Below are 23,000 nucleotides of genomic sequence, written 5' to 3' on the forward strand. Positions count from 1 at the left end.
GTCGCAATTTTTTTCCTACTTTTTCTTGAAAACGTTCATGTAAATTCATTGGGTGGTTTAAAATCACATGATGTAGTGACTTTTTTCAGAAATTTTTTGTTCGGGGGAAAATAGTTATAACTGCTATGAGAGAAATAAAAATATTTATATTCCATCATTATTGGAAAAAGAATCAGCACAGCAAGCTTTTGTTCTAACAGGGAAATTAAATTGATATAGTTTTAAACAGATAAGTGACAGCTATCTGTGGCTGATTTCCGTATTTACGAGCCGTATGAGCTATAGATATTTCTTCATTGGATATACAACTACTTAAATCTATATAGTGTCTAATTAAGGTAAGGAGCTTAATAGTCTTTTTAACTTAATATAAATTCATAATTATTATTCCCGTTTTTTAAATAAATCTTTTTACTTTTTTTAGCATGAACTTGATAATTCTAAAATTGCTTAAATATATCAATCTTGTATAAAACATTTAATACACAAGCAATACCTTGTAGTTTTTTTTAGATGTTTTTGTTTATAAAAAAATACTATTAAGAAAATGAAAGACAACTTTTGTCCTGAATAAAAGATTTATATATGTTGGGAAACAAATACTTAATATTTTTTAAAAATTTAATATTTTATGTATTAGCTATAGCTATATCAGAAACATATAAATACACATTTTAATTTTGTTTTAAACCAGGATAATTTGAAAACATTGGCTATTAATAAAGATTTAAGGCTCTGATTCCTTTCCTGTTAAACCTATTATTTAAAAACTTTTCAGACTCCATCTCTGTCTGTTAAACTGTTAGTTTATACATTTTAAAGTTTAATCCTTGACTGTTGAACCAATGGATTATAAAGTTTAAAGTTCTATCCTTGATTGCTAAACCATTGGTCTGTTTCCAGGAGAAGTTATGTTGGGTGTTGTTGGTTGTTGTTTGTGTGTCTGTATCCAGGAGAAGTTATGTTGGGTGTTGTTGCTTGTTGTTTGTGTGTCTGTTTCCAGGAGAAGTTATGTTGGGTGTTGTTGTTTGTGTGTCTGTATCCAGGAGAAGTTATGTTGGGTGTTGTTGCTTGTTGTTTGTTTCCTGGAGAAGTTATGTTGGGTGTTGGTGATTGTTGTGTGTTTGTATGTTTCCAGAAGTTATGTTGGGTGTTGGTGATTGTTGTTTGTGTGTCTGTTTCCAGGAGAAGTTATGTTGGGTGTTGTTTGTGTGTCTGTTTCCAGGAGAAGTTATGTTGGGTGTTGTTGGTTGTTGTTTGTGGGTCTGTATCCAGGAGAAGTTATGTTGGGTGTTGTTGGTTGTTGTTTGTGTGTCTGTTTCCAGGAGAAGTTATGTTGGGTGTTGGTGATTGTTTTATCGTAACTACTGGAAGTTTTTGTTATTCAGATAATGACTTAACAATAGTAGTAACAAAAGCTAAATCCATAATTCTTCACACCAACAAACTCATAAAAATTTGGCTTTTTATGTGAATTGATTGATCTCTAGCGTTTTGTCCACTTAGAACTGTCGCAATTTTTTTCCTACTTTTTCTTGAAAACGTTCATGTAAATTCATTGGGTGGTTTAAAATCACATGATGTAGTGACTTTTTTCAGAAATTTTTTGTTCGGGGGAAAATAGTTATAACTGCTATGAGAGAAATAAAAATATTTATATTCCATCATTATTGGAAAAAGAATCAGCACAGCAAGCTTTTGTTCTAACAGGGAAATTAAATTGATATAGTTTTAAACAGATAAGTGACAGCTATCTGTGGCTGATTTCCGTATTTACGAGCCGTATGAGCTATAGATATTTCTTCATTGGATATACAACTACTTAAATCTATATAGTGTCTAATTAAGGTAAGGAGCTTAATAGTCTTTTTAACTTAATATAAATTCATAATTATTATTCCCGTTTTTTAAATAAATCTTTTTACTTTTTTTAGCATGAACTTGATAATTCTAAAATTGCTTAAATATATCAATCTTGTATAAAACATTTAATACACAAGCAATACCTTGTAGTTTTTTTTAGATGTTTTTGTTTATAAAAAAATACTATTAAGAAAATGAAAGACAACTTTTGTCCTGAATAAAAGATTTATATATGTTGGGAAACAAATACTTAATATCTTTTAAAAATTTAATATTTTATGTATTAGCTATAGCTATATCAGAAACATATAAATACACATTTTAATTTTGTTTTAAACCAGGATAATTTGAAAACATTGGCTATTAATAAAGATTTAAGGCTCTGATTCCTTTCCTGTTAAACCTATTATTTAAAAACTTTTCAGACTCCATCTCTGTCTGTTAAACTGTTAGTTTATACATTTTAAAGTTTAATCCTTGACTGTTGAACCAATGGATTAAAAAGTTTAAAGTTCTATCCTTGCTTGTTAAAACATGGGCTTATAAAGTTTAAAGTTCTATCCTTGATTGCTAAACCATTGGATTAAAACGTTTTAAAGTTCTATCCTTGCCTGTTGAAGCAACAGATTAAAAAGTTTAAGGCTCATTATCTGTGCCTAATAAACCATAAATATTTAAAAAAAATTAAAAGACTTGGCTTTAAATGGTTGAAGGCTTGATCTTTGACTGGTAAACCATTGGATTTTAAAGTTTAAAACTAAATTAGCTGAATACTAAGATTGATATTTTCTGATTTGATATGGACTTTGAAATTGCCTTCACTAGAAATAGAATAACCATAATGACAAGGACTAGGAAACACACCATACAATACTGTTAATTCAAAATTATTGCAAATTTGTCATTTTACACTAAAATACAATTTTAATTTTAGCGATATTGAGAAAAACGCGAGTTTAAATTATTGCGATTATAACCCTGTCACAGCTAAACATTGCAATAATTTACGACTTTACAAACATTGCAATAATTTACGAATTTACAATAGTTAGAATGTTTGCATTAGTATCATGTTTCGATCTTTTACAATTAATGCCAAAAACAGCACTTTTCTACAAGTTACAACATTAGCAAAGAAAATTTGTAACAACAGATTGCATTTACGATGTTTTAAACAAATTAAATTGTAATTGTAATTGGTTGAAACAATTTTTTCTCCAACAGAAATGTGCAATTTAACAGTTCATTTCATTTAGAAAACTAGAAAACTGCTTTGATGAAATAATTTAAAGATTTTCATACAACTGAATTAAAGAAAATGATAGCTAGAATAGCTGAAAAGAATGTTGTTCTTTAAATAGCTAACATATTTCTTTAATATGAAATAAAATAATTAGTAAAAGCAATTTTCCTCTTTAACTATCAATAATTTTGAATTTCTAAATTTGTTCTCAAGATTTCTTGATACCAAAATAGAAAAAACACACAACATCAATACCAAAACTGAAATGGGGAAAAAGAAGACTGTAACATATAATTACTACTTATCATGTCAACCAAATGATGAAGCAGTCAATATATAGTATACATATTTATGTCCTTTGGAGGTTGTCTCGTTGACGTCAACCCCACATCTCATTGTATTCATATATGTAGATTGTCAAAGACTGTTACTTGTTAAAATATTAATCAAAGTGATTGAATTCACTAGTGGAAAGATTAGAAGAGTTTCTGAGTGAATGAATGCATAATACCACTTATTCTAAACTCTTGCTCCCTGTTTTAAGTTTTCCACTAATGTGCCCTAAATCAAAATGAATAACTTTTTAACTTTTTGACAAAGTTTTGTTTTATTATGTTTTTCTTTTAAAAAAAGTAAGATATCATTATTTGGTGTGTTTTTTTTTCAAATACAGACCATTTTTGTATTATTTATTTTTTTCAACTTTGTCATATAAGGGGAGACAACTGACAGATAACCATACTTTTATGAAGGAATGTGAAAGAAAAAGTGATCTCACTCTTTATTTTTATCTTCTGAAAGCACATTATCAGGCTTTTCTTTTCATATTTTATTTCAAAGTTGTATTGTTTAGTTTGTAAAACATAATTTTCTTTGTTTAAATAAAAATGTATTTCCAATGATTAATTTTCCTCTCTCAAAATTTGTTTATTTTATCAAATTTCAAGACCAATAATGTTATTATTACAATTCAATTAAACATTTTAGTAAATCATGTTGACAGTTTCAAGTTTAAGTTTACATTTTTTGGATTTAGTGGATCTCAAGCAAGTAACAATCAATCATTAATCCCTTTTGCTACAATATAAATGGAATGTACAATTTTTGAAATTGGTTAATAATAGATGAAATGTTTTTTCCTGTAATCTACTTAAGCAAGAAGGTGACAAAATAAAACCAGGTACTTTTCAACCTCACTTTAGTTTTTATGTAACCAACAAGTCTTCAAGCAATTACTGATATTATTTTCTCCTTCCATTATTTTTAATAATTAAACCTACACAACAAGTTTGTTAGATACAATTAACCTATTCTCATAAAAGTTAAAAGCTTCTATCAAGTATATATTGCTTAGCCATTCTCTTATAAACATTTAAACCAATCATGTAAGCATGAAATATGTCATAGCTAACTGATCATGACAACGACAACAAAAAAACTAAACGGAAAGTATGATAATTAATGGATCTTGTTAGACATAAACAGATGGATAGTTAAGATTCTCCAACTCATCAATTACACACCAAGATTTTAATTGAGTAGTTTGTAATTCGTTTTAGGTCTAGGGGACAAACGCTTATTGTCATCCTACAGTAAGATGGTTATTAATCAACGATTGATTTTATACACTATGTCAAAGTTAAGTGATAATTCTAGTAAGAACATCCATCAAAACATATTGTTCTTTTAATTAACTGCAGACAATGTACCATATAAAAAAATAAGAAGATGTGGTACTGCATCATACTAGCATACTGTATTCAAACTAAAATCTGTTAAACATTACAGTGACTTGACTGTAAGTGTTGCTATTCACCAATTGCAACTTATTCAAAATTCTGACCAAATTGCAATTTGTTTTATAAAATCAAATTGTTCAACTGGTCAGAAATTTGAACTAACTGCTGTAGAAAACCACAGTCAAGTAGGGAAAGTGCAAGGTGATAAAATAGAACATACTTACATTCCTATAAGACTTCTTATAAGAAAGTATTCTATATTCATAAGAATCAGACATTATGTGAATTAAAACATTTCATATTCAGTAAAATATGTGTAAAATTGCAATATGTTTGTAGGAAGTGTCCATGGGGAGATAATATTTTTTTCTTTCAAAAACCCTTTATTCAGAAGAATAATATTTTAGGTTATCTCCCCATGGAAACTTATCAATAGCATATTGTTATTTCACACATATTTTACTGAATATATGATGTTTAATTTAAAATGATATCTGATTCTTATAAATATAGAATACTTTTAGAAAGAAAGACTATATGAAAGCTTAGTTTGGACATTTTTTATAGCAATTCAAAATAATAACAGTTCCTTCAGCATGGAAATGACTATAATATACCTATACAAACTGATAGACTAATTTTGTCACAACATCATTAAAGTGGAGTTAAAGTCTTATAGGATTGTAAGTATGTTTTATTTTATCACCTTGCACTTTCACATATTGGCTGAACAGTTTGTTCAAAATTCTGACCAGTTGAACAATTTGGGTTTAATAATACAAATTGCAATGTGGTCAAAATTTTGAATGAGTTGCAATTGCTAGATAGCAACACTTACAGTCAAGTCACTGTAATACATTTGATTTCTAAAATTTACAGGAGCATTCGTTGTTTCTACTGTAAAAAAACAGGTTTTTTTCTGCTCCCTGCCAAGCACCCAAAATTTCAGAGTTAAAGCAAAGAATACATATTGAGAGCCTGAATGATTGTTAAGGTCTGTGGACTTTTATCTTGTACTCTAGCTAGCTTTATACTTCATTTATACCATTTTATTGTAAAGAATATGCAAGTTATCTTTGCTGCTGATTGTTAAGTCAATCAATCAATCTAGTTTACCTCCACTGGTAACATTAGGTTACTTGTGTTGCAAATGATATTTATAAACTAAGAATTCAGCTGTGAGGTAATACATATATTTGTTCATATCATACAACAAACTAATCACTCTACTTCATTTGTTAGATTTGACTAAATTTTTTTTTAGTTGTTGGGTTATTGACAGTTCTTGGTTTTCTTGTTTTTAATATTTATTATAAATGTCACTCATACCATTTTATGACCTTCCAAGTATAATTCCTCGAGAAGCTTAACATTAAGTAACTTTGAAGGTACTGAAATAATACCCTTCACTTTCAATAGTACATGTCTTCATCACACATTTAACAGTACATGTTTTCTTCTTTTACAATAGAACATGTTTACAAACTTAATAGTACTTATTTATAAACTTAATAGTACATGTCTTACACTTTTACGCTTTCAACAGTACATATCTTACACTTTTACCTTTAGAAAGTACATGTTTTATACTTTAATAGTACATTTCACACTTTCAAAGGTATAATATATTTGTAAACTTCAATATACATGTATATAAACAATCAATATTCAAACAGTGTAACAGATTTCCTGATATATATATATATCTTTGTTTATTATAGTTGCTATTTTTCATTTCAATAGTTTTGGAATATATTATTAAAAGATAGCATCTTAAACCATAATTTCATTTATGGCACTTTACCCCCCAAGTGTGTACCTTGGTTTAATTATTGTCCTCACTTTGCAAATTTTGTAAAAGCTCTTTTTCTATTGAAATGGTTTCTATGCATCCAAAGTAGAAGCTCAGAGTACAATGTACTATAGCACAAGAAAAACTTTTCTTAATCTTTGAGTTTGATGACTTGTTTTGACATCTATATATTCTTGATATACTATTTGAACTCTAGATGTCTTTTAGTTTGTGTCAGTAGTTGGATTGCTGTCTCAATGGTCATACACATAATCTCCCCTTTTCGTATGTTTCCTTCTTGGCGTAAATTGCTAAAATGCATAATCATGGATTTATCAAATAATTTAAACTTTTTATACAATATAAAACGGAGAATGGAAATGGGGAATGTGTCAAAGAGACACCAACCCGACCTAAGAGCAGACATTACAAGCTATCTATTCTCAGGAACATATACTGTTACCAGCTATTCTCAAGAGAGACAACTTAAAATTAGCTAATTCAGGTAAATAAATGGTAAAACCAGCAATTGTTTTACTACATTAAAAACTATCAATACCATCTACAAAATAATATTTCAATTTCATTTTAAGGTAAACATCACAAAGATCAAACAAGTCTGTGTTAAACCCTCATTTAATCAGCTAAGGTAAATTTGACATACCTTTTCAATTAAACAATTTTACTTTGAAGTTAATATTAACTCTGATAAAAGTCACAATCCATATTTTTCTTGTATCAAAATCAATAACATAAACAGATTCTTAAATATTACAGTAAATAGAGAGGTTTCTATGTGAAATATGCAAAAAACTTTTTTTTTCCATTATCATCCGACACCTTAAAAGGAACATTTTAAGATGATACATGTATAACAATGACTTTAAAAGAAAGTTATGGAAGCAGACAATCTTTGACTTCTATCAAAGGAACAAAGAAGAAAAAAATATTTTGAAAATAGCACTACTGTTGAAGTTTTTTTTATTCAGTGGCAAATTATATATGCAAAGAAATCTGTTTACAGCAAGAAATCCTGTCTATCCAAATTCAGTTCATTACAAAAAATCTTAGAAATATGACTTGCTTTGCACAATTTATTGCATTAAATGCTTGCAGATTGCGCAGACAATGAATATTTTATTCCACAAATCTGTACTTTTGCAGTTATATAATATGTCAAACCTCCATGATTTTTGTAAAGGCCCGAATGGCATGACTTCAGATTCATGTCTTACAAATCTTTATTTTTACTGCATTGCATTTATAAATTTTATCATTTTTGTGAACTGAGTTTGATTAAGAATAGTTTCTAAAATCCCCTTTAATGAAATGGTATGATTTGAAGCAAGGGCCAACATTCTACTGTCAACTTCTTTAAAAGACTAAAAGTCAGTCTAGTAAAGGTCATTACAGAGTTACGAAGGAGACAAACACAGACAAGTATAAACACTTAATGATATCACTGATAATCTTTTGTTAATACTGGTATTATTAAATTTAAAAACATGTGTCTAGATGGCACATGAGCTGCATAGTTCCAAGGGTCATGATTCGGTAAAGCTTTGGATACCAAGAGCAAAATAAAACAAACTAAAAAATTTGCAACCTACAGTTGCTGTATAGACACAATCTACAGTTGCTGTATTAGGATCATTTGAGACTCAGGTAGATAATAGTTATATCATTGGTAATCAACTACCACACCTCCTTATCTTAATATCAATTTTTTTAATCATTATTCAACTCAATTCTCCATGTGTGATGAAAAAAATATTGGATAGCAGTATGCCTCCGTTTTTGAAAGACAAAAATATAGGACAAGTCTGTTGCTAAATACGGTAGATTGTACTTTGGATCATCAAATAAAATTGTAAATTGGAAACAGGGAATGTTTCAAAGAGACAACAACCCATAGAGCAGACAACAACCAAAGGCCACCAATGGGTCTTCAATGCAGAGATAAGACCAAGAGGGTAGACTGTCAGTAATTTTTGAATCCAATTTATTCAATTATTTTCCGTAATCGTACAAACTTTGAATGAGATTCACCAGGCTGCTTATTTACTACTTCTAAAGGTTGAACTGTTAAATATTTAATAGGATGATTGTGCTTCTTAAGGTGTTGATATATGATACTTTTGAATTCATTCGGTCTTTTAAACCGATACAAGTGTTCTTGCATGCTATGTCTATCAATTGTTGTTGGGTAACTGTCAATAACCCTGTATACCCCACATCTATTATTCATGTTGAAATCTTCTTTTAAACATAATACATATAAACAGATTAATTTCCTTTATTTTTCATAAATAACAATTTATGTAAAAAAAAAAAAAAGGTTTTTGGTCCCATTTTGATATCTAATTGCAGCATAAAGACACTTTTATAATGAGTTCTTTGGCAGCAAAAAACCAATCAAATATTCAGATTAAGAAAATTTAAAGATGAAATCCCTATATGATACCGTCTTTTGGTATGTATAGCGTGCATTGATGTATTGTGTGCACCCCTTTTCTGGTCCAAGAAACTTGAGAAAAAAAGTTTCTTCTTTGTATAATACTCATTGACATTTTCGGAAAAGTCACATCTCTGAAATTGGCAAAGAGGAAGCCGGTAATATGGAAGTTTTCTAAATGGACACCCATTGCGGAGAATTCCGTACAGAATACGTAAGTCACACGAAATTGCAAATATTCTGACAAATTAATAATATTTTATATTAAAAATATATAGAGTACTTTTCTAAAACCAAATTTAATAATTTAATTGGTATACAATGTATATAAAATATTACATAAGAGAAAACCATACTAATTGTTACAGTATCGATAACACCTGTACAGCATTAAAACAACATTTGTTATTATATTAATCTGCCCACATAATATGAAATAATAATATCAATTTACAAGGAAGTTGTGTGCACAGTGAAACAAAAACTACATCATGACAAAACAACCATCAGCACCATCAGAACCTGACAGTGTTATAATCTTAACATTACATCAATATCCATGCCTTCAATTCCACAGTTCAATGAACTTCAGGAAAATGCAGCATTGATTTTAGACAAGTACAACTAACCTCCAAACTTGAATTAGGTCTGCCGATTTAATAGATTGACCTCTAACCTTCTTAAAGTCCAGAAATATCAAACAAATCCTGGAAATGAATGACATAACATGCGTCTAGTTGTCAAAACGTGAAACAAAAATCTATGATTTATCATACTGAGAACAGGAGAAACCTTTTCAATATGGCATTCAAAATAGCAAAAAACTTAAGACATGGCTGGAAATGAAATTGCATAGCATAACAAAAAAAATTGATGATTTATTAAAAATTCATGAAACACTAAATTGAAAATACTTGATTTTGATTGAATCAATCTACATAATCACGGGAGTCTCAGGCGGCTAAAATCATATAATATGAACACCTTACACAACCATGTTAAGAATTAAATTGACGCATAATCGACTCAATAATAAAGTCTCAATATGTCCTGCTGGTAAACTAATTTTGCATAAAATATCAATTAAGCAAGGATAAGTTCTGTTATTTTTTTCATAATAGTAAGTACCAAGCTGCCTGTTTCAGGTTAACATATAATGTTTTTTAAAGTAATGTACCAACATTGATAACCTGTTTTTTAAAGCTCCCTACATATTCAGATATATCAAACATCCTTAGCTTTGAGGTTTAGAATTTCTGATGAAGGTAATCTGAAAACCAGCATCTGATGCTCAAATTTAACATGTACATTGATTGTAGTGTAATTCTTAAATTTTTATAGCATTTCTCAGAGTTTGTTTTGTTTTTGTAATGAAATGTCAGTGTCTAATTGTGCAAAATGAATCTGATATGTGTATAATCATCCAAAATAAGAAAAACATTTTCAGTAATGTTATAAATATATTCATGGCAAAAGACATTAAGGAAAAGTTGAAAAAAAATTAGTTAACACAAGTTCAAATTGTGTAAATGTAACTCAAACTTTATATGTGTATTTCACTGCACTTGAACATAGCTAAAAATTTCTAAATAGTTAACGTGACACATTTTCTAAAATTAACACTCTGGAACCTAACAAAATCTAATTCTGTCAGATAATAGTTTGTGAGAGCAGTAAAATAAATCCTAGCTCTAAGAAAATAATGTCTATTGTTATTTAAAAGTGCAAGTCCATCTATTTAATGTTAGTTTACTGCAATGAATTTATCTTTAAAACCTACCAGAAATGTGAAATAAAGGCTACAGAAATCACATTAGTTTTTTTGTTTCACAATTTAGTGTGGGAAAAGATGACAAGTTTCAATAAAATGCATCCCTATCATGAGAATCTGAATGTCTAGGGAAAAGTGCAGTATCAAATGGTATCTAATAACTACCAATAAAGACGGAAGAAAAACATATATTCTCAATAAAATGTGGTATCATCAGGAACTAATCTTTTTTAATTAAATGAAATGGGAAATGAGAATATTTTCTAAATTAAAAGCTTTCGTTGCTAATGGGAATTGAACCAAATGACACATAAATTCATGAATGATTCCACAGGGTTTGCCTAAACGCTAGAACGTTTTTTTACACATGTTCGCAAATACAACATGCTTGCTCCCACCAATCAAATATGTATTTTTAAATAATCAATAAACTTTTCATGACTCAAATCTTGAAATCATAAATTTGACCTTAGCACTTCATACATGCAAATTCTTCCTAAACTGGAAATGAACTTTATCTGTTTTTTTCTATTGATTATAAACCATTGGTTTTTCTGTTTGAATTGTTTTACTTCAGTCATTTTGGGGTTCTTTATAGCTCGGTGTGAGCTAAGGCTCTGTGTCAAAGGCCATACTTTCACCTATAATGTTAATCTATACACATTCAGTGACTTGGATGGAGAGTTGTCTCATTATCACTTCTGTCACATCTTCTTATTTCTATTCTGCTGTCTACATAAAAATATTTCAGATAAAATTGATTGACTTGTGGGTATTTAATTGCAAGATTTATTGTGTAAAAACAACTTTTCCACAAGGGATTTTAATTGTTTATGAACTTTTACAGAATTAAATATCTTTTATGAAATTCACTTTTGTCAAGGTCTAATTTATTGATTGAATTATATGGATTGTACAAGTTCAACAAAAAGTGAAAGTAAAATTTCTATGACAGAATTATATGAATTGTAAAATTTAATAAAATACTGTCAAAGCAAATTTGACTTATAGAACAAAATATTGAAAAATCTTTAAAAGTTTCACAACTGTGATTAGTAACAATTGAAAAACTAGTGAAATCAAACAAATGCTTAAAACAATTAATTATTGAGCTAATGGGAAGTTCTGTACAACACTCGAAGAAGCAGTCAGCATCAATTAAATATATAAATGCTTCAATATATAAAAATAAGATGATGTACTATAGCTATGATCGCCAATGAGAGAGCTTATACAATCCGTTCTCTTGAGTGATCCAATAAATGGATGAAAAGCAACTAAAGGTTACCCTACAACCTTCAACAATGATCAATTTAAACTGAGAATACCAAGAGCTTGATAATATGTACAAAACATACATATAAATAAATGACAAACAGAAATCAAACATAAGATCTGAATGATAAGCTTATTCCATTTCATAAAATTGCAAAAAAAAAAAAACCTCATAGCGCCATAATAAAATATTCAGATGTCCCCAACAACCCGTTACGTGGGGGATATAAAAATGGGAAAAGATAAAATGTCAATTGACTCATTATTATTTGTCCACATCTAAATTTTAAAAAATCTTTGTACAAGAGGGTCAGAATCTGAAAATTTGTTCATAATGGCATAACTAAATTTCAATTATATTTTTTGTTGGCTAATATTTTTTCCCTAGATTTTATCTACCTATAAAACATTGTGACAAAACGTAATCTAGTATAAACCATGCTTCTCAAACCTGATCTAAAATCAATTGTTTTTGATAAGAACTGCAACTGGCTCATGATGGAAGTGAATAATTACCGATATCAGATACTGAGATATCAATTAAGATTATAAAACTTGGAATGAATAATGACTGTTTATCATCTTATATCACAAATTAAAAACTACATGTTTTGTGTTAAATAGAAAATATATTGATGAAGTCCAAAATTAAAACATAATTCTATGATTCAGTTCAATCACCTTCTTATCATTTGTCAATAATAGTTTAATTGTAAAACACAAATAAAATGTCATTTTTCAATGCAAGGAAACATTTCCAATTATTAATTTGAGCAATACGATCTTAGTGATATTAATAATATCTCTATGAGAAGTTAAGTTTTTAACTCATTAGAAGAAAAAACACTAAAATATTGAACAGTTACCTCCCTTCACTGTGAAACATAAGAGAGATATTAAATTTTTAACCTTCGTTTTTTCATTGCCTTCTGGCCTCAGTATCTTTCCCCCTTTTTCAGAAAAGGGAAGGTATGCCAACTGTTTATTAACTTCACATTTTGCATTTTTTTTTTTTTTTTAACTTATTATCAAAGTAAGAGATATTAAGTTATTCTAAGACATAATATGTCCAAACTATATACTGTAAATTCAGAAATTTATATTGCATGCATTTATTATTGTAAATTTTGTAATTTTAGACCAAATTGTGATTATCATTTTTGTGATGCTGACAAAAAATCTACTTTATTTATACGTTGTATGAAAAAAATCCAAAATATCAGTTAAAATTATTGCCATTAACGATGTTCGCTACTGACTGATTAAAAATAACAAGCTTTATAAAAGACTGTTGTTATAAATTGAAAGTATATAAACAAAGAAACAGAAGCAGAAAAAAATGGAGGGTCTGTGTGCTTGTTTTTGAGATATAAGTCATTGAAAAGTTGGCGGGAAATAATTCTCTCTAGAATTTTCTTTCACAATTAACATTGGCACCTTTTTTGTTTAAAAAACTATGAAAAATTATCAAGGATTTTATAAGATTTTAAAATATAGCTTTTTAAACAATATGTAATAAAAATAAGAAAAGAAAAGTATGTACTAATTAATTGGCAATTTTTTTATTTGTTAATACATTGATAAAACCAGAGGATTCCGAAAATCTGTCAAAACTTCAAAAAGTAGAGGAGCAAACATCCTTAAAAACCCTGTCACATTTTCGCAATTTAAAACCATGGCAATAATTTGTGAATTTAGAGTATTTATATGGAAACCTGTCAAAGTACACAATTGGATTATTACAAATTATTTTGTTGTCCATTTACAAATTTTCATAACAAAAATTTCTCTTCAAAAGATTTTCAAATTTTGCTATCATTGACTATACTTTAGGTTATTTGCAAGTACCAGCATTTAAAAATTATCATGAGTAAAATAATACCGAACAATAATCGTTACAACGAATTATACAACATCCTTGCTTCATTTCCTGCTTACATGGTCAAAATGAAAATTAAATTTCTAAATGTTCAACACTGCTGCATTCTGATGATGTCATTACAGTAATGTTAAAATCCATCTAATAACAAGTCATACAATTCAAATGCATATTTTCTAACATCTAACAAGAGTTAGAACTTTGATTCAATTATCCAGACATAGTAATAGGTTTAGATTTGAAAAAAGGCAAAAAAACAATCACTTAAACTGCTTTTCACAGACACTTTATATGCTGATCTTTCTACGAGTTTATGCATTGTGACAATTGCTGCAATTAGAAAAACGTTATAAAAACTCTTAGTTGTAAAATTGTTTCTAGCTAATACGCTGAATGTGTTATATTAACAATAATAAGAAAATAATGGTTGTTAACAAAAAACTTGCTAACTAATCAGACAGGTACATGTATAATTCTTTATTGGTACATAATTTGCTAACCCATGTTTGCCAATATAAATTAGGACATTTGTTTTTATCAGTTCATGTCATATGTGATCTTTGAGGTATTTTCATGAAAAATACAAGATTTCAATCCTTTATTTTAGTCTCAACATCTTACAATAAAAAAAAAAATAAATTTACAAAATAGAAGTTTTACATTTGAGACTACTGCATAAATTATATGAATAAAAGGAAACATGTATGAGAGTGAATCAGGTAGGAAGTTGATAGAGATGTCACCATTCAATAATGGGCAAAAACAATCCAGGCCATATGGTAAACTGTCTTACTGTTGAAGATAAAATGTTGCCTTCTAGATGTCTTTTGCTTATTTATGTTGTTGGTTGCTGTCAAATTTATGAATAGCCTTTTTGGGCTCATGCGGCGTAAAGCAACCAACAATCAATCAATCAATGAATACCACACATATTATATCTTTCAACTTGATAACAGTCAGTGAATGAATTTAACAGAGATTGATACCCATTGTTCTTTTCCCCATACCCTTGAAAATGTTTCCTATTGACATTTCTTCTGTAATGACCTACTGAAAATAATGTATCACACAACATAAAAAATTATTTGCTGTCATGGTTACATAAATAAAGTTTGAAAAATAGATTTTTAATAGAGTTTTATTTTGTTTTCATCTTATAATTGATTATCAGTTCTAAAATATCGGTGAATCAAAATAACCTGATTAATTACTTGGAAATAAATGCCTATCATTTGCAAGACAAGATTTATTTAATCAAGATAGAAAAAAACTGTCTATTGAGGGAGTATTAGTGAAAAATTTAAACCATGGTATTAGGCAATGAAAACAATTAAATTATAAAGATGAGGAGATAAGGTATGATTGCCCATGAGACAGCTATATTATCCATCAATATGGTTTACTTTAAATTACTGTTTCATTACAATCTATTTAAAACTTTTTTTTTAAGTTAACAATTAAAGCCTTTTTCATTGAAGATGACTAATTACTTGAAATTCGAGGATTTTTTTTTTATTTGAAATTAAGTCAATACTGTGATCCAGAAACTAATAGCATTGAGATTTTGCTGAATAACTACAAACAAAATTATGGTTTTAAAGTTCTGAATAATTATGCAAATGATAACAACATTCTTGATTACAACAAATTCAAGTAAATCTGAACAGAAACTAAAAATGCAACATTTTTTTCCATTTGTAAAGGGGCATAACTCTAAAACAGCAAATATGATGCCATTAAAATTCAAATTTGATATGTGTTTTGTATAAGTTTCATAATATTTGATTGAGGCAAACTGGTAATAGAAAAGGAAACCAATTTTAGGATGAATGGACACACAAGGGTAAATCTTAATGCCCCCTCCTCTATGGAGGGCATAAAAATAATTGCAAATGTATCAAGGCGATTGAAAACAAAATATCTAATGCTTCTGAGCAATGAGACAAAATCTAAAAACAAAAAAATATATTTGACTGCTCAATGGTAAAGTAGATTTTATTGCTTTCTCCATATATATATATATATATATTTTAATGCGAATAGATAAAGTAGTCATAGTATAGTGGGTTTAAATATCCTGAATTCTCATTTTCCCTTTTTGTACTGGAAACATGTGTGTTAAAGACATTGCATGATCCTACATTGGTAGGAAATGGGTATATCTTTTAGGTGCATTTTGTCCTAATTCTGACAAGGCTTAAATAGTCACACCTGCAGATTCCACTCCCTTATTGTTTCATTCAAACAAGAAGTCCTTAATTCTGTTGGTTCAGGGATATTCTTGAAGTGTACAAATAAAACATCATCATCCTCTTTCTTCTAAATCAGACAAGGATTGGCAAAAACATGCTCTCATATTATCGAGTTAAGGATGAATGGCAACACATCAATCATAGACCATTACAAAGAATTATCTCCCCTTCATCAGGAAGACATATTGTCAATTATCTCCCCTTTATCTGGAAGACATAATGTCAATTATAGAGTTGAGGAGTAAAATCTCTTAGGAACTTATAAACAAGTAAATCTTCCAATATTCTAATACGTTGTCAGCTTGTTACGCAATTCCGATTCTCTGCAATAAAATATTTATTGCATATAAAAGCATTTGACGTAACGAATCAAAGATTAACAAATGTCAACTACAACATGGGATTATCATGTAACATAGGATATCTACAAAAAAAAAAAAAGCAATCAAATTATACTAAACATGGGTGGCATTTAAGGAATTAAGCAGTAACATCTATTTATGATATCAGAAGTTGTAAAATTCTTTGAACTCCTACTTCCTAACACAAAAACAGTCTGAAGCTGAGAGATACTACTCTGACCGATAAGTTCAGTCCTACATGAAATCTACACTTCACCTTCCTTACATGACAACAGTCTGAAGCTAGGAGAAATACTACTCTGACCTATAAGTTCAGTCCTACATGAAATCTACACTTCACCTTCCTTACATGACAACAGTCTGAAGCTAGGAGAAATACTACTCTGACCTATAAGTTCAGTCCTACATGAAATCTACACTTCACCTTCCTTACATGACAACAGTCTGAAGCTAGGAGAAATACTACTCTGACCGATAAGTTCAGTCCTACATGAAATCTACACTTCACCTTCCTAACATGACAACAGTCTGAAGCTGAGAGATACTACTCTGACCTATAAGTTCAGTCCTACATGAAATCTACACTTCACCTTCCTTACATGACAACAGTCTGAAGCTAGGAGAAATACTACTCTGACCGATAAGTTCAGTCCTACATGAAATCTACACTTCACCTTCCTAACATGACAACAGTCTGAAGCTGAGAGATACTACTCTGACCTATAAGTTCAGTCCTACATGAAATCTACACTTCACCTTCCTTACATGACAACAGTCTGAAGCTAGGAGAAATACTACTCTGACCGATAAGTTCAGTCCTACATGAAATCTACACTTCACCTTCCTTACATGACAACAGTCTGAAGCTGAGAAATACTACTCTGACCTATAAGTTCAGTCCTACATGAAATCTACACTTCACCTTCCTTACATGACAACAGTCTGAAGCTGAGAGATACTACTCTGACCGATAAGTTCAGTCCTACATGAAATCTACACTTCACCTTCCTAACATGACAACAGTCTGAAGCTAGGAGAAATACTACTCTGACCTATAAGTTCAGTCCTACATGAAATCTACACTTCACCTTCCTAACATGACAACAGTCTGAAGCTAGGAGAAAAAAATACTACTCATCTAATTAGTTCAGTGCTACATGAAATCTACACTTTCTAACAAAGTACACAAGAACTCTAAACCATAAACAAAACATCTTTATATAGCATTCATGTTCATCTTTGACATATAAAAGATGTATCGATTCTAAATTAATTGCCTCATTAGCCATGGTAAATCTGACTAAAAAAAGACAATTACTACCTTCAGAGTGAGAACCTTAATGAATCTGACTTGGAGGTATTGGACAAATAACTTGATAACATGGATGGTAATAAAATGATGGTCAATATGACCAACACACTGTGAAGAAACGGACAAAAATGAATGTTAATCTTTAAGAGAGATTACAGTGCTCACATTTTTTTTTCTACTTTGAGCTGTTTTTAGCAACTATGATCTAGATCTTTGATGTGTAAAACGGCCTGGGGAGAACACTGTACCTCAAAGTTGATAGATATCTTTTTCCTTTTATATGTAATCATATATCTTAATAAGGTATCATACCATATGCAGTAATTGATTAAGCCTCTATAACTACTTTTCTGCACAAATTGTGGTCTATTTACTACGTCCTTAACCTTTATGTGTTTTTGAAGTTTGAAAATTTGTGTTAAAAACTATTTACATCTTTTGAAATTTTGCTGAATATTCAAAAGTCTAGAAAAATAGAAAAATTTCACTCAAACAGTTTTTTGTACCCAAGGGTTTAGTTCATTCTGTTGTTTAAAAACTTGGTTAATCGGTACTGTAGCACCGACATAGACAGATAGGGTTAACCAACTGCCTTAACTTTGTTGTTCTCATGGGTTTAAAGATGGATTAAAATAAAGACTTCCGAGATGTTTTGAAGAACAATCTCATAGTAAAGTTTGCCGGAAATAATTCGTTTAAGAATAGTTTGAGGACAATGATTGATCACTTCAATTTTCATTGAGTTTAGCATACCACCGTATTCAATCTAATGCCATTTATGTCACCCACAAGGTCAAATTATTTATATGTTGAAAATCTTTCAAGGCTGTTCAGATAGAGAGTTCAGACTATAACTTGGAATACTCAGTGAGACATTCCAAAATAAAAAATATTAAAAAATTTTGATTGCAGTTTTAATGTATTTCTGTTGTTACAGTTAAGGTTCAATGCTACTCTCTATATGTACTGCTGGACAGTTTAATGGGAGTCTTTTTTTAAGAACTTACCACAATTCTCTGAAAAACTGAATCACCACAACTTACAATAAAGAATATTATTAAAAATGCCACACGCTATTTCTGTCTTATGGATTTACCCAAAACAAAATAAAAGGCCAATGATTTACTCATTCCAATACAGAAACCCCTGTTATAAGAAAAGTTGATTGGTATTGACGTGTGTGTAAATCAGTTTAATTGGTCACGAAATAGAAAAGAATTCAGTTTTTTCAACCAACCAACACAAATCTTTCATGTGAAAAGTCTGTAACAAATTTAAAAACAGGGGCCTGGCCTTATTGAAAGTCACAAACTGAAAGCCTGTTGCAAATTATTTAATGCAGAAACAAATGAACAACAAAAGCATTACATTTAACAATAATTTGATTGTTGTATATAAAGCTTAACTTTATTGGTTATTAAGTGTCGTGGAAACTAAAATAAAGTGTTATTTCATAGTTTGTGTCATGGACGCTAACAATTTATTTATGCATTAATCTGTTTAATGACATTACAAGTATTAATTTCTATACAGCCGCTATAAGCAATGATGACACAATTTCAGTCAACAAGATTGAGAAATAACTGAGGAACTTTCACTGGCAAATGTAATATAACAATTTGAGTATCCGAGTCTGTTGAGTTTACCAAGCAATTATAAGCCCTTTCAAAATAACCCTAATCACTACAACCAAGTAAGATATGACCTAACTTGCTCGTGATCTTTTTTACAGGGGTAATAATTACATGCATTATTGTTAAAAATTATTTCCAATTTAAAGTATGGAACAAAGCTGAAAAAGACTGAATTGTATGCAACAGTTAAAATTGAGTTTTCTCGGAATCGTGTTTAAAAAATTAATATGATAGGACTAATTGATAACTAAGAAAGGCCAAAATCAAATTTAAAGCACAATAAATGACATTTCCTGATTTAAACACTGTCTTGTCAATTAAATCATTTCTCAATCAAATATTACCATTGAATGTTTTCAATTTAAATGCACTTTGTAAACATTGAATTTCAATTTTGTTGATTTCCTTCATTTCTTTTTTACAGATTTTCGCAAGCAACTTAAGATTTTGAATGGAAGTTGTCATGTATTAAAACATCTGCGGGAATCTTTAATCAGACAGAATTATCTCCATGGGATTAAGGACTTATTACATCACAGCCTAATTAAGCATTGGAGATTGGTGAATTTCATACAGCTGACTATTAGAACGATATAAGCCTCCTCAAAGTCTGTCATGCATTAACGGTATTGTATTCGTACAAGAGAAATCATCTTTATTGAAAGCAGAATTAAATAACTCATCACCATTTAAGATAATAATAGAAGAATTGACTAATTTATAACATGTGTCATTATGTCATTTAATATCATTGACGGAGATATGACCAATGTTACAAACACCAGCTTACGTAATATTACTGAACTACCGAACAACGGAAGCCTATTGTTAATTGGAATATCTAATGAGTATGAACTGGTGTCAGATGACATGCCTTCAGCACATGAATTAGAAATAGTTTTAACCACCTGGGTGCCTCCAATCCTTATTGTTCTGGGATCTATCGGTAATATATTGACTCTACTTATAATGAGGAGGCCCCCATTCTGTCATTACGCAATAAGTTTTTACATCACTGCCTATGCTGTTTCAAGTCTGCTGGCAATCTATCTATTTTTAGGTTCAGAATGGATAACATTTTTGGCCCATGCTAAGACTATAGACGATCAAACAGACTGGTTGTGTCGCTTGTGGCAATTCATCAGCCGTGCTATCACATATTCAAGCATATGGTTCGTAGTTGCCATGACAATTGATCGTTATATTATTATCTGGCAGGCCAAACATGTATCTAGCATGTGTACACTGTTCATGGCCAAGTTCGTGGCTGTGATTATAATGGTTGGTCTGGTAGTGATTAGCATACACGCCATGTGGCTTCATGAACTCATGATGGGTAAATGTTACTTCTTTCACAATGAAGATCTACATGCTATTATATGGCCTTGGGTATCAGCTAGTTTCTACTCTTACATCCCATTAACACTTATATTTATATTTGATGTGTCAATCTTGACGGGACTGTGCCTAAAACGTCCAACAAAAGGACGACATCATGAACAGTTACCTATGGTACTAACATACACAACCCTTGGATTATCAATGATGTATTTTGTGTTTGTTATTCCTCCTACCGTGATTAACGTTGTCATCAGAACATATCCGCCATCTTGGTTAGACGATTACAAATTCATGACACAATTGAAGAAAGCTAGTATAATTGGCCATTATATGGCTTGGGTGAATACAGTTACTGTATTTTATGTCTGCCTTTTCTTTTCAAGAACATTTCGTCTTGAGTTGGTAGCTTTCCATCGTGATTTAATAGAGAAATTTCGTTCATACTGGTGTATACAACAAAGGAGAAGAATATATGAGCTCCATGTTGGATCAAATAGCAGTGCTGCTACCCAAGTTGAAACTGTTGATATGTGCACAGAAACCACACCTCTATAAATTATATCTACATATATATATAGATATTAAAAACTTTAACTGTTGAGACTCAAAACTTCATGAATAACAAATGAAATAGACAGAGAATGACAAAAACATACCACTTTTAAGATTGTTGGAAACAACAAATTCCAAAATATTTTCTGCAATTACTCTTTTCTATTTTGTTTGGCAAAATATTCAAATCTGTTTTCTATTCTGAATGCTAAGAAATCTAAATATTTTTCTAATAAAAAAATCAGTTGTAGGTTGAGCTGCATGTTGTTATTTGACATTTATCCCTTAAGGGTACAAAATATATTCAGTGATTTGTCCAGTTTTGATGAATAAAGCCTTCAGACAGGTATATGCCCTCCTTCAGGAGATATTTGAAAACACCCCAAACAAGAAGCACTTATAATGTACCACATCAACAAACTGCAACCACTAAACATCATGGTATCCATAGTTTAAAAGGCACTATTTAATATCTAAAGATTATTCTGGACTTTCTACAAATTTAAATGATTCCTTATTTAGTATACATTTCAATGAAGTAAAGCCCAGTATTAAATGGTCAAAGTTGCCCAAGAACCTAAAAAATAATGAACAAAGAAGGACTGTAAATAAAAACAAATATAAAGGATTGGAATCCAGTTTATTATTCATCGACAAAGTTACTATATGACGTTAACAATTGCAATAAGTCTTACAAGATAAGAGACAAAATATCTACGTTTTTCAAAAGATTACCGCCATAAATCTTTGGACTTTTTTTGTGTGTGTCCTGTATCTAGAAAGCTGTCACATTTAACAAATATTCTTGTTCTTTTCATCAGTAATGTTTGATTTATACAATTTATTAATGGCTATATAAACATAAAACTGGGAAATGTCTTCCGATTACGCTAACCATCAATCTTACTAATAGTGATCGTGATTTCTGTATTGCATGTAGATAACGTATTAACCTCGAACACCAACATCGTAGGACGAATAGCAAATTTTCCTATGACAAATTGACGACACAAGATTTAACAATCCATTCATAATAGATTTATTATTAAAAATGGTTTCCTAAGCACACAGAAAAAATACAAATTTCCTATAACAACGTTTTTGTGTCAGAGCATTTTGCACCGAGGATCTAATGAAAATATAAACCCTACATGCTTTGATAGTAATTTTTTATTTCATAGAATTCAATCAAAAACCCAAAACAAGTTTAATTCAATTTGTTTTATGTTTTAATATAAATGAAATCCAACCTTTTATTACTGAAAATAATAAATGTTTCCTTCCACTTGACATTTGTACAGCAGAGCTAAGAGCATAATTCTGGGAAATTAACAGGCAATTTTTTCTTCTATATTTACGTGGAGTAGTGAGTAAACACTTCAAATAAGTGCAAAAAATTTTAGCAGTTTTCCTAATGTAGGACTTCTAAAAATTATGTTTTCTGGAGAGTTTGAATGTAAGGAATTATTCACATAAAACTGGCCTGTTTTTTTTATAGCAACTTATGAAAACTACATGTTTCTTCATGCT

General features: G+C 29.8%; 2 protein-coding genes across 2 annotated transcripts in view; one reads left to right on the forward strand and one right to left on the reverse strand.

The window, feature by feature from the left end:
- The window catches only part of LOC143078825 (ATP-dependent RNA helicase DDX1-like), a 231,487-nt gene that overhangs the window by 99,535 nt on the left and 108,952 nt on the right, over nucleotides 1–23,000 (reverse strand). The gene's annotated exons all lie outside the window — the stretch shown is intronic.
- LOC143077970 (uncharacterized) lies at nucleotides 1,419–21,658 on the forward strand. Its single transcript, XM_076253017.1, has 2 exons — nucleotides 1,419–1,848; nucleotides 20,002–21,658. The coding sequence occupies exon 2, from the start codon at nucleotides 20,313–20,315 to the stop codon at nucleotides 21,471–21,473; it is 1,161 nt and encodes a 386-aa protein (XP_076109132.1). The 5' UTR covers nucleotides 1,419–1,848; nucleotides 20,002–20,312; the 3' UTR covers nucleotides 21,474–21,658.

The sequence above is a fragment of the Mytilus galloprovincialis genome, chromosome 6, assembly GCF_965363235.1.
Source record: "Mytilus galloprovincialis chromosome 6, xbMytGall1.hap1.1, whole genome shotgun sequence".
Classification (NCBI taxonomy): Eukaryota; Metazoa; Mollusca; class Bivalvia; order Mytilida; family Mytilidae; genus Mytilus; species Mytilus galloprovincialis.

Coding starts and splice junctions, on each gene's coding strand:
- LOC143077970 (XM_076253017.1), top strand. CDS start 20,313: ATGTCATTTAATATCATTGACGGAGATATGACCAATGTTACAAACACC.